The sequence below is a fragment of the Dipodomys spectabilis genome, unplaced genomic scaffold, assembly GCF_019054845.1.
Source record: "Dipodomys spectabilis isolate Male_0828 unplaced genomic scaffold, ASM1905484v1 ptg000053l, whole genome shotgun sequence".
Taxonomy (NCBI): domain Eukaryota; kingdom Metazoa; phylum Chordata; class Mammalia; order Rodentia; family Heteromyidae; genus Dipodomys; species Dipodomys spectabilis.
Window position 1 is genome coordinate 2,282,710 of NW_024870730.1, and position 14,195 is coordinate 2,296,904.

At 34.3% G+C, this 14,195-nt stretch overlaps 1 protein-coding gene across 2 annotated transcripts in view; it reads right to left on the reverse strand.

Moving 5' to 3' along the window:
• The window catches only part of Grik2 (glutamate ionotropic receptor kainate type subunit 2), a 564,289-nt gene that overhangs the window by 196,243 nt on the left and 353,851 nt on the right, over nt 1-14,195 (reverse strand). For both annotated transcript variants that reach the window (XM_042679550.1, XM_042679551.1), the window contains exons 7-8: nt 10,781-10,924; nt 6,850-6,957 (exon numbers count right to left, since the gene is read on the reverse strand). In XM_042679550.1, coding sequence (XP_042535484.1) covers nt 6,850-6,957; nt 10,781-10,924 — 252 coding nt within the window. The remainder of the gene's footprint in view (nt 1-6,849; nt 6,958-10,780; nt 10,925-14,195) is intronic.

Genomic DNA, 14,195 nt, shown 5'->3' on the forward strand with positions numbered 1-14,195 from the left:
AAAATTCTTTTTACATTACCAAATTGACTTTCACAAACAAAATACTCATTGAATGTTGATATATGTGTAAAGTTTTTATTGCAAAATTACACAGGCATGAAAGTGTAGCTCAGTGGAAGAGCTCTTTTGTAGCCTGCCCTGGGCTCGCATGTGCACTGTTTTTATTTAATGTTAGGCAAATACATCAGTCTTGAGCAAGAGTACAGAACTATTTCTCCAGAAAAGGCCAAGTAATGATGAGGAACCACTCTGCAACCATGAATATAATGGACAAGTTAGGAGATAAAAGGAATTTTTGATGTTGTTGGGTATTTTTCTCACTTTTAAGATAAACTTTGAATCACTAATTTAGTAATCTCAACAACAACAATGTAGAAATATCCATTACAGACCATACTCCATGGATAAAAATGTAGTTTCAAGCCAGACACTGGTGGCTCATGCTTGTAATCCTAGTTACTCAGGAGGCTGAGATCTGAGGATCACAGTTCAAAGCCAGTGCGAGCAGGAAAGTCCGTGATACTCTTATCTCCAATAAACACCAGAAAACTGGAAGTGGCACTGTAGTTCAAGTGGTAGACTGCTTGCCTTGAGCTGAAGAATGCAAGGACAGCGCCCAAGCCCAGAGTTCAAGCCCCACAACTGACAAAAAATAAATAAATATAGTTCCAATTTGGTTGGTTTAACATACTGTTCAGTGTGTATGTTTTGATTCACATTCAAAAATTAAAAGAAAACAAATCAAAATATGGCATTGTTTGATGGGCCAAAACAAGAAATTTTGTGACTCAAAACATGAAAATGTAAACCTTGAAATAAGACAATCCCATTAGTTTCTAAGTATAAACAATATCAAAAATGTACTTGAAAAGTATTTTATCATCATAAAATTTTATGAGCAAAATGACACTGAAATAAGAGCATAGCTCTGAGTCAAGAAGTATGATAGATTTTTATATTCGACCAATAAGTGGTTATAGCTAACCAATGACATTACTCTTGGATCTAGCTTAGGATTTACTGTTACGTTTTGGTTTTAAGCAGATAAAACATTTCTGAGTAGCTTAAAGGTTATTAGAAGCATTAGTGTTAATACTGCTTTCCTACAGGGAGGCAGTAGAAATCTCAGACTCTGAGAATGTTGGGCGTCATTGTTGTCATGGAGATGGAAGTTTTTGTCCCAAACGCCATTAAGAGAAGATTGTTTTAAATGCTGTGCATCAGATATCCAGAGATCTATTAAATAAGAAGCTCTCACCTATCTAGCATGGAGTTTTAGGTTTAGATAAATTTTGACAGGTGTAAGTCCAATCATCCATTTTCCCCCCATAAGAACAGGATTCGACAGGCAAGGGAAAGTTCAATAACGAAGGATTTTTTTGTATCAATTAATACTTTTTCAATAAAAACACAAAATTTCTACAAAAAAACATTTTGTCTAGTTAAGCCCCTCATGGTAACAGTATCCTTTCAAACAAATGAGCCCTTTCTGTTTGTGGGCTGTCATACTTTCTGCTTGCTGTCTCCCTTTGAATCTCAACTCCAAACATTTGAGGATAGCAGCAACACCCCTTTTTTGTTTACTGAAGTAAGCTATGAATAAAAACTTCTGTTTGATCACATTTGGGTAGTTTTTATGTATTCTAATACCAAAAACTCATAAGAAGGAAAAAAGAGAGAAATCTATAAACAGAGCAATGTAATAATCCTTGTTCTTTGATGCAGCAATAGAGAATCAGGTTACTGATGGTCAGCTTTGACACTGGTGTGATGCACATTTTCTTGAGTCTAGACAACAGTGCAAACTCATCCTGAACTCCACAATATTTTATTCCTAGAAGCCTTGACCCATAGTCCCAGCGGCCCACAGCTTCCTTGTGTAGTGTTTTTGTTTTGTGCCATATCAGAGATAATGCAGCAAAGCAGGAGACAATGAATGAAGTATGCTACTAGAAAATAACTGCACCAAGCTCTTGAATAAACCTATTACATGAAGTATCTTTCTGATCTCACCTGCATCGTGTCCCTCCACCATTATGAAAAATGATAATGATCCTGAATTCACTAATCAATAAATATTTCTTGAGGATATACTTTGTGCTCAACACTTTGCTAGGGCATATATGTATTAAATCATAAAAAAATAAAGAAAATATATTTTTCATCTAATAAGATTGCATTCTAGATAAGGAGAGGTCTTTTTTTAAAGTACACATAAATAAATAATTGCATATTTGATATATGCTAGGAAGAAAACAAACAATAAATTAGGAGTATTTCTAAGTGAGAAATGCAGAATATAGAGACTAACTGGTTCAGGGCAGGAGGAGGATCTAGGTAGGATTCATTTGGATTTCCTATGTCATGTTTTGCTTCTATTCAACTACAATCGGGACAAAAAAGTGGGCTTTCCCAGAGAAGGTATCAGTTTGTTTTGAAAAGCATCTGCCATCTGTCTACTATGAATTAGGAAATGGATAATAAACAGAGAGGCTTGTTGAGATAAAGCCTACTTCATATGATTGAGGCACTCGAATACTGTGAGAAATAGATTCTAAACATATTTTGTAGATAAAAAGACTAAGAAATATGTGTCTCAGTGGTAGAGCACTTGCCTAGCAAGCATGAGGCATGAATTCAATCCTCAATTAAAAGTATAGATCGAATGTGGAACAATTAAGTGAAGAAAATTACTTATTCTGATTTTCCTTTATTTAATCTTCAACACTAAGTATCAGGCTGTTCATCAAGAAAACTGGACAACCTATTATTGCCCCGAGTAGACAAAATTTAGAACGGGATCTGTTATCCTTCATCCCTGGAATCCTCTCCTCTGCTCTAGAGAAGGCACGGCCACGGATCAAGAGAACTTATTTGAATAGTTGTGGTGGTTGCTACACAGTGCTGGTGACCATTTGTGTGCCACAGCTAACCGAACTGGGTTGCAACCAATGCCCGTGCCAAGATAGAAATGAAAGGATGGCTTTTGACCTGTAGGTACTGAGATTGTGAAAGATACCTATCATAACACCTCAATTCCAGACTCAGTCCCCAGAACATGCCTTGCTTCTCGCTCTTCACTGGAATGTACTCGTTCTTTTCTTACGAATCTGCTACACAATTCCAAGCTTCAGAAGAATGGATTGATTTCTTGTGAATTATTTTAATATTAGGATCATATTTCAAAGAAATGATTGAAAGTCTATTGTTTTAATGATTAAAAAAGCAATATAACTTTCTAGCACTTGTACTTTTATTTAATGATGGCAGGTTTTCTCTACTAGAATATGACCTTCTTTGTGGGCAAAAATAGATCTTCACTATATATTTGTAATAGGACTAAAGGCATAATGAATTTCCATTTTTGTCAGAGATGACCTGACCTAGACAGAACAAAGAAAATTCAATAGGTATGAGGAGAAGTAATAAATAAGGCTGGCATTTTACAGGTTTTCTTTGTTCATTTCCTCCATGAAGTTCTTGCTTCACACCTTTCAAAGGAAATTACTTAATAGTCACATTTTTTGAGCTGAGGAAATTTAAATAGAGAAGTTGAGTAAAAGGATGTGGTATAAGATTTGCACACCATCCAACTCTGATATTATCAGAGCTAGGTTTCAAGCCTTCTGGAATAACATCTACTATCCCTTCCAAACTGTGAACACTTACAAGGTAGAATTCTGTTCATCTATGGGTTTGTAACTTCACAGAAAAAAAAAGAGTCAATTAAAACAACTCATTCCTTATGAGTTAAATGCTGCTATTTCACTTGATACAACTGTGTTTTAGAAAGAATAGGAAATCTGTTTATGATAGTAAATGACATACTAAGGAGTTGAGGACATTTCTATCTGAGTCTAGATCTTGAGGTCTTGACAAGTCCATTTTTTTTTCAGAGGAAGTCCTTTTAAAATTTAACAACACTACCCCTACACCTTTGCTCTTTCAAGTCTGTCGAGATAGAAGTTCCCATTACATATGTGTGTGTGTTTATATGTATATAAAGGTGAAATACAGAGGAGTTATGGTTAAGTAAGGCAGATAGAAGTTCCCATTATGTAAGGCAAGATAGAAGTTCCCATTACATGTATATATACATATATATATATATATATGTGTATATATATATATGTGTGTGTGTATATTTATATGTATATAAAGGTGATATACAGAGGAATTATGGTTATGTAAGGCAGGTAATGAGTACATTTCTTTTTGAACAATGTTACCCCTTCCCTCTCTCTGTCCCAGTATTTCCCTCCCATCCCCAGCCTCAATTTTATAGTTCATTTTCAACATGGTGTCTAATGAGCATTAATGCTGCAATTGTTTTAAACTTTGACAATACTTTAAATCTACCTGTCTTTTAGTAACAACTCCAAGTACTAATTTTTGAAGATATTTTTGTGAAATCTTTAGTTTCCCTTTATTTCTTACTCTATCTTCAGTACCTTTGCAGATTTTTAAGGAATTTCTTTCTAGTATTATTCCTTTTATTTGTTTCTTTTCCATAGTTTTCCTTTCATAGTTTGTACTTTCGCCATCTGGTTCTTTCATTTCTATTTTTTTTTATCCTGATGCTCTACTAATCCTCAAACAAACAGTATTGCTTAAAGTTGTTAATAACTTCTTCACGAATGGTTCAAACTCTACTTCCACTCAATAGTTTTTAGTCCATGCCCTCAACTAAAATTATTTCAAGTTATTATATCTTCCAAATCAGTCCCTAATCTTCTGGGCTACTATCTCTTAAACTGATTGAACACTAATGCATTGCAAATATCTTGAGCAGACATATATGTTCTGACTCATAGACAGCATTTTATTATTTTTTTACTTTTATTTATTTATTATTTTATTATCACTTCTGTTGAATGTATGAATGTGCACATACATGTGTGTGCATACATATACAGTAATTAAGCCAAATTCTTTATAAACTGGCTTTATAAAATGGCTTATTCTCTGCCAATGAATAATTCCCTCTTTCTGAAAAATGAATTCCAAGGACCTCATCTACTGTGAATCTACTCAGTCACATCTTTTGTTAGACATATCAGTCTATTCTTCTTCTTCTTTTTTTTTATTAATCTGTCGTGGGGCTTGAACTCTGGGCCTGGATGCTATCCCTGTGTTCTTCAGCTCAAGGCTAGTGCTCTACCACTTAAGCTACAGCACCACTTCAGGTTTTCTGGTAGTTAATTGGAGATAAGAGTCTCATGGGCTTTCTTGCATGGGCTGACTTTGAACCGCCATCCTCAGATCTCAGCCTCCAGAGTAGCCAGGATTATAGGGAGCCACCAGCACCTGGCTCAGTCTATTCTTTTGAAGGCTTTATTCACATTTAATATATTATCTATTAATTGTATATCCATTGAGAAAAAAATACTATGTGTAATTAATTTAAGAATGCACACTATTGGATGTGAATGAAAGCCAGTTATGCAATCTCGGTGGCTCCATTCCTAATTCACACTGATTTACCTCAATTAGCAGTACAGCAGATTATCATCTATATCTGGCAACCATTAGATAGGTCTTTCTACAAGCCACACAGGGGCATAGAAGAAAGCTTCTGAATACATTAATTTTGAATCCAAGATAAGATAGTTTTCAATTTTGGATCCATGCTGATATGAAAAGCATCACTGTTTTTGTGGTGACATCCTAAAATTTACACAATTGTTGAAGCTCATGTTAGTAACAGATGCTTCAAAAGTAAGGCAGTGACAACTCCCAATAAGTCACAGTCCTTAAGCACTGTCTAAAAACGTCCCATCGTTGGATACAAAGCTCATGCACTCATCTTGGAAGGAAGTGATTTCAGAAGCAACTGCCTCATGAATGTGTGGGTTCTAGTTTCTTATAAAACTTTCTGGAATTTGCATAGTAACCACAAACATGAAGTCTGAAACTCACAGTGCAGGGAGGTAACATCCTCCTCATTACAATCAAGCATCACCACTTAGTACTTATCCCTCTATACAGAGGGATGTACTTATCCCCGGGCTGATGACATTATCAAAACTGTGGGTTCTCCCTCTTTTCTGGATAATTTGAATCAGCATTCAAAACTGTTGTACTCTCATGGGCTAAAACACTCTTTTTTTTCTGATTCATCTCCCTCCTTTACTTTCTACCTATGGATTATGTTTCCTGTTCAATTGCAAGACTAACATATTTTGCTATCTGTAAGGCAATACTGCCTCAAATGAATATTTTTATTGTTCATATAAAAATTTCTGTTGGTAATTTTCAATGAAACTCTGAGAAAAAGAAATCTAAATGCACACATTACAAATGTAAACCAGTATGTCTAAAATATTCTTTAAGTACAATCTTAAATGTTACAAGCCTTTCTTAGACTTTAACATAGAATCAAGTAAGATTATCCAATGTGGCATTTATATCTAGATTCAGACCTAATTTATTTTATGAAGCATTAATTTAGATGTTTATATGCAACGAACTCATTTTTGTGGGCTACTCTAAGTAGGAAAGCCCACAAGAAAGTAAAAGCTGCATATACAAAAAATATCTGAACCAAATATTTTTTAATTATTACATGAAATATTAAGGTTAATTAAGAATACATGTAATAGAAATTATGTATTGTGGGAAAAAAACCTCATATGAAAACAAACTATTCCAGGTGTCTTAGGACACCTTATTCTTGAATCTTTTGTCAATTCATATTTGGTATAACAAATTGAAGTTCCATATTTCAGAATTACTCAGTGAAATTAAATGTCAGTGAAATGTGTCAACTGAAAAGATTTTTCTATCTTACTCTTCCATCTTATACTTCACTTAATAATTAAAGGAAGTATTTTTGAACAAGTCAAGTACCTTTTCCAGACCTTCTTCTTTGAGACTGATGACATCCAAATCAAAATCTGTGCGTAAGCCATTGGTTTTGTTGAAAGTAATTCTGCCTGTTAGACCTTCCCAATGAGCCTATAAGGAAAAAGAAAATAAAAATATATACTTTTGAGTAAAAAATAAGATTAAGTGCTTTTTCTGCAAACACTAAGGAAAATATTATCTTTAGTTTTCCATAAATTTACATTGCCAAGATTTCATTATTTTTCCATTTTCTCTTGAAATTTGGAGGTCATCTTTTCTAAACAGCATATCTTGGACTCACTATGAAATTTGTGGTAACTTTTCATTTTCTACAATTTTTGTTTTTAGGTATAATTGATTCTATGAGAAATTTGATGATTAAATAGTGAACTCTTAAACAGTCAGAAGTGTTCAGTCTTTTATTATTAGGTACTGAATATCTCACAGTGCATTGTACGTAGAGTGGTTAGAAAACAGCACTTCTAAATTTAGAATAATAGGAAACTTACAATAATAGGAAACGAATCATTACACTGAAAAAGTTAGATATGAAAAACCAGTTTTATTTCTTCAATTACATAATTTCCCCATAGAATAATTAATTTCTCACTTATGTTACTTCCCCCTAAAACATGAAGGAATGCATTATAATTATTTCTTATTAAGCTATATTCAGCTTTTGTTGTAGAATTATTATAAACATTTTATAATCTACCTAATAATATCTCCAAGGTGAGCAAATATGTGCATTTATTTTTTGGCAATATAGTGTTTTGAACTCAGGACCTCTCATTTGCTAGGTAGGGACTCTGTCCCTTGAACCATGCCTCCAGCTCTTTCTAATTTAGTAAGTTTTAAGTGGAACACCCCATTTGTGTCCCTAGTAGGCCTAGACTGAGATTCTTTTATTTATAATTCCCACATTGCTGGGATGATACATATGAGGAAACATAGCTTTTATTGGAAATTTTTAATTGGAATCTCACCAACCATTTACCTGGGCTGATTTTAAACTGTGATCCCTCAATTTCTGCTTAATGAATTACAGTCAGGACCCAATGAACCAATCCACATGGACTGTTTTCTTTGTGTGTTTGTTTTTCAGTTGTGGGGCTTGAGCTTGGGGCCTATGGGCTGTCCCTGAGCCATTTTGCTAAAGGCTAGCCCGCTAACAATTTGAGCTACAACTCCAATCCTGTTTTTTTTGGTGGTTAACTGGAGCTAAGAGTCTCATGAACTTTCCTGACTGGGCTGTCTTTGAACTGAGATCCTTAGCTCTCAGCCTCCTGAGTAGCTAGGATTACAGGTATGAGCCACTGGTGCCCAGTTCTGTTTTTTTTTTTTTTTTTTAAACAAATGATTTGTTCTTTGGAAATTGCTTGGAAAAATATTTATGTGAAAAATGTAACTAATGCAATGTAAATTCACAACTATAATGTTTAAATAAAATACACAAGGACTAACAGAAGTAAATCCCAGCAGTTAAAGATAATACTTGAATAATGTTTAGAAATAAATATCATTATTGCAATGCTTCTTAGTTTCCTTGTGTGTTTCTTATTTACTAACATGCAATATTTAAAAATAGTTTGAAGTGAATAAATTATAAATAAAATAGAAATGTTGTAGTCATCTTTAGGCTCACTAAAGTTAACATTTGTTAAGTAATTTTACAAGAACCATATTTTTACCCAACTTTATCACAAAAGAAAATTTTAGGTGGTTAGCAAAAACACACATACACACAAAAGAAAGTACCAGTATGAAACAGACAAAACAATCCAGAAATAGAGGATTAAAGAATAGAACAGTAAAACCAAATCAGATTTTCAAAAGCATACAACAGTTAAAATAAAGTTCTATCACAATGAATATTGAAACTTTTGGTCAAGCAATTAAGAAAAGACAGAATGAAGGACACCAAATATAGAAGATCACAGTTAGAGACATGCCAGCTGCTCAGAAGAAACAGCTTTTTCTGGTATTGAGAGAAATCTCTTCTGTTGATCTTCTTAAAGGAAGCCCCGGGTGGTTTAATGGACAAACTTCTCAGTTACGCCCTATGATAAATACAACAGGGGAGGGGAATGCCATACAAAGTTCCTTTTAGATCTGCTTGACACACATCATAGTCTCAGCGTTCAAGTGCTGAGTTCGGAAAAATCGATTTTTTTGAGCTCCTGAGACCTGTGATCTATGTTACAACTCTGTGGTGCCTGGTTTTAAGCCAGAAGTCGATTGAGAGTGTGGAGTAGCTAATAAACTCAGGTTCTTCGGGGAGCATCAACTCACCTACTTAAGAGTGTGGTGAAGTATTAGACAAGGAAACTTTATTATTAATTCTTTGTCAAGGACCTAGAAGCTCTTGCTTCTGATTTCATTAGGACTTTTATTTCCATGAGAATCATGTATTACAAACTCGATGACTTATTTTAAGCAAATAAAAAAAAATCTTATGTGGTAATAATCTTATGTGGTTGTTTTTACAGTAAAGATTAAGAATCAGTTTTAAATCATCTATAAAAAGTACAAGACAACAAGAAGGGCTTTTCTTTATATGACACAAGGAAAACAATGAACCTTGTGCCAGTGGCTCACACCTGCAATCCTAACTCATCAAGAGGCTGAAATCTAACGATTGTACTTTGAAGTCAGCTCAGGTTGAAAAATCTGAGACTCTTATCTTCAATTAATCACAGAAAAAGAGAAAGAAACTAATATATATGTCCATTTATGTATAATCTTCTAATTATTTGCACTTGAGGCTTGCTTAGTATATAAAAAATAAAAAAAAAAAAACTCATCAGAAATAATAGTTTCAGGCCATTGAAGGGCAGAGGCATATAAAAAAAAGCCACTTCTTTATACACCACCTGTCCCAATCATTCTTGGGGGCACTAGCCTGAAACTGCTCAAACTTGCAAAACAAGTTACATGCTAAAAGTTCCTACTGGCCTTGACCATATAAACCCTGCTACAACCAGACTCTGGGTGACCTCTCTTGTCTGGACCAGGGAGTTCCTCCAGGAGCGTACCCAATAAACTTTTCTTTTATTCACCTTTACCTCCTCCTGCGTGTTCTTTGCTCACCTAAAACCTCACAATATGAATGATTACATTATTTGATATGATGTGAAGTTTCCACTTCTTTGAATAGATATTTTCATTTTTTCTTAAGAGACCTTATAAATGTAATAACTGGATATTTTATTTCAAGACACTAGGTCAAAATATCTGCATTTTAAGCCTCATACATTTGATATCATTTTAGTGTATAGCATCAATGTTAAAAATGTTTTATTGCGCCAGGCATTGATGGCTCACACCTGTAATCCTAGCTACTCAGTAGGCTGAGATATGAGGATTGTGGTTCAAAGCCAGCTGGGGTAAGAATGAATGTCTGTGAGAGTCTTATCTCCATTTAACCACCAGAAAACCCGAAGTGTGCTGTGGCTCAAATGGTAGAACACTCGCCTTGAGCTGAAGAGCTGAGGGATTATGCCCAGACCCAGAGTTCAAGGCCTATGACCAACAACAACAACAAAAATGTTGTATTGCTTAATATATTCTTTACACTACTATTCTAGTATCATTGTACAAGTATCTATATCTCTCTATAAAGCTATACATGAAGATTTACAGATGGAAAAGCTAATAGTACCATGAATCATTTTTTTGTGATTCACCAACTTTTGTATGTTCACACCAATTTTGTTTCCTATTGTTTCTTTCCCTTTTTATCATTAAAAATTAGCTTTATTGAACAGCTTTGTATATATCTCTACATTCTTAAAAACAGTAATTTTGCTTATGGAGGGAAGAATGAAAGTTTGATATAAAAGATGGAAGGTCATCTTATAAGGTGCGTGCAATACTCTCACCTCATTCAGGCAGAGGGTAGACACAAGGAGATAAGAGTTCCTCCCTGACTTACCTCTTTGATTAGGCTCATGAAGCGGGTGCCAAAGCGCCAGGGTTTGTGTCGATTGCACTGTAAGGAACTGACTGTCATCTGAGGAAACTGCTGGACCGCCACAGACACAACATGCACAGCATCGTACATTAGAGCAGCATCCGTCTGAAAACCAAAAGAAAGAATGTATCGATTGAATACACCCGTGCAACCTGGGCAGGTGGTTTGAAATTGGAGAGAAGGATAATGTGAGGGAAACATATATGCAGTTAGTATTAGAAAACATCCTGTCCCATATGTTGTGTTTCCCTCTTTTTCCTGGCACATTGTGATGAACTAACCACACCAATCCCATTTAAAAACCGTTTATAATTCCATTAAAATACCCATTTCCTGGTGCTTATTACGTTTAGCTTTGATCTAGTCTTTCTAAAAGATTATACTATTTGAGTTCTCCATGAAATCTATTATACTTCAGTTAATTTATTTGTAATCATTTACACATTACCCAATATGTTTGCTTATAGATTTATAGGTACAGTCTACCCAAAATGAAGAAAACCATGCACATTTTTATCTTTAACTCTGGCTTACTTCACTTATTATAATTTTTCCCAAGTCTTTCCATTTCCTTAGGAATGGGACAATATCATTCTAATTATTCATTTTCTCTGTGCCTACTTCTTTTATCTCTCTCACACACAAACACACACTGAATATCATTCCTAACATTCTGAATGACTGAGCAGATCCCATGTGGAATCCAACAACTAAGTGGTTCTCTTGTACAGTAAGAAGGAAAGAAAGAGGTTTTAAAGGCTATTCACTCCAAAGGTTTAAAGACATAAACCCTAATCATTTCTTCAACTCTATTTCTGAAATACACAGTCCTAGCAATGGTGTTACAACTTTGAATCTCAATACCTGCATCAATCTCTTTTCAAGAAAACAAGCTTAATCCTTTGTGCTATTTTCTTCCCTCAAAATTTCCATATCAATACAAGTTCATTTGGCTTCTCCAAATGAGCTGCACCTGCTTAAATGACCAACTAAGTTAGAGGTTCATTATTAAAAGGAAAAAAAAATTACCAGTATTAAACTAGAGGGTTAGTTACTGTCCTATGCTGTGGTTAATGGCCTTATTTGATGGATCTATGACTGGTTCAGTACCTTACTGACAGGGCTGATGACCTTTAAGCTATCAGTGTAATCTGCTTCAGAATAAAAACATATATTTCCTCTTTCTATTGAGACAATGAGTGAGCTTTGAAATGAATTCAGAAATGAATCAGAACCCTGAAGACTGCAGTGCTTGCCACCCTTCAGTACAAATGGTAATGTCCATGCAAGTGGATCCGAAAGAATTTTATCATCCTGAACTGGAATATGGCTAAAGGGTAAAAAGAACCTAAAGAAACCCACAGCAATGCCATGGCAGAGACCATGTTTTTGAGAAATATAAATTCAGATTCTTTACTTCTTTTTAGAAGTGTCAGGCTGATTAATTTTGTTGCCCCAGATAGCCATATAGTAAAAGTAGGAGTTAGTGTAGTTGATATAAACTGTGAACCTGAGGATTGTGCTAATAATTGTCTTGGGTCTGAATTTACATTCAATAGACACATTTAATATATCATACTTGAAGTCACAAAAACTGTTACCAAGAAGTACAGCATGTATGTTCATGCAAAAATGATATGAGTTTTAAAATGTTACGCTTAAAAATATAGAGAAGCTAACTCCTGTAGGTAGTGCTAAAAGGAATATGAAAGACATTATTACTATATCACCACAAAGAAGTCTTTAGAATATCCCTGTTTTTTCTAATTTATTATTCCTCTTTCTGGAGGTTTTCCTAAGAAAAATAGGGATGAGAACAAAGGTACATATATTAGTTATTTTTTTAAGTCTTATTTTTTTTAATTGTAACTATCACTTGTTGGACCACATTGTAATAAAACTAAAAATGAATAATAAAAATGGAAACTATATAAATAACAGAATTGAATAACTCACCTAGTACAATTAAATGAACCTAGTTAGAATTAAGAAGTAAAGTAAGAAAGCTCTTTAAACAATGAAAATGGAGATACAGTATTAGAAAACATATGTGATAGAAGAGCAGTACTAAAAGAAAGAAAAAGCAGGATTTCAAATATGAAACTTACTGTTCTTTCTAAGAAACTGGAACAATAAAAACAAAACAAACCCTACACTAGTAAAATTAAAGAAATAAAAAAGGTCAGAACAGGCATAATTGGTATGCATTCTTTAAAATGTTTCAAGCTAAGTGCTGTTGACTCACTCCAGTAGTCTTAACTACTATGGAGGCTGAGATCTGAAGATCACAGTTCAAGTCCAGCCAAGGACAGAAAAGTCTATGAGACTCTTATTTCCAATTAAATACCAAAAGCCAGAAGAGGAGGTGTGGTTCAAATAGAAGAGTGCCATCCTTGAGTGAAAATACTAAAGGATAGTGCCCCAAGCCCTGAGTTCAAGCCCCACTATTGGCCAAAAAGGTAAATAAATAGTATAAATAAATTAATGTAAAATGATACAAAAAAATCAACAAACTGAAAAGTTGTCTTAAAAAAGACAGACAAAATAAAAAAAAGAGTAAGATTCAAAATAAAGGATGAAAAAGTATGCACTTATTCCAACTAACACAACTAAAATCCAGTGGATGCAGAACTCAAGGTAAAAGAGGTAAAAAGTGCAGCAGTGGAGCTCACTGGACACTGATGAAAGTGAACTATACAATTCATGGGTGGAGATGAGAGAGGGACTGGGAGAGAGTAAGGGACCAGATGACACTGTACAAAAGGAAATGCACTCATTACCTGAATCATATAATTTTGTAATCCCTCTGTACATCATCTCTATGATAGCAATAAAGTAAATTAATAAAAAAATAAAATTACCTGAATAAAATAAAATACAGTGGATGATCAGAAATTCCTATGATTAACTATATGCTAAAAATTTGATAACCTGAAGGAAATGGATAATTTCCTGGCCACATGAACCTTGACAACATATGACAACAAAAACTGAAAAGACCGATGATGAATAGTAACAATATTTAATCAGTAATAAAAAGTTTTCCACCGAAGAAAAGCTCGGAGCCAGATGTCTTCATTGCAAGTTCAACAGCATATGTAAAGAAGGAGGAAAATTGTCTGTCAATACTCAAACTATCATTCCCTGATACCAAAACCAGGTAAGAACAACAAAAAAGAAAACTGAATACCCTTGATTAGTGGTGAAAAGATTATTAGGCTTGATCAAGAGGGATTTGCCTCAGGGATGCAATGAAGGCCCTCTATAGACAAATCAATAAACACGTTGCACAGATAGAATAAGGTACAAAAATCATATGATCTTCGCAGTAGATGAAGATAAGGCATTTGGGAAAATTCAATATTAGTTCTTGATA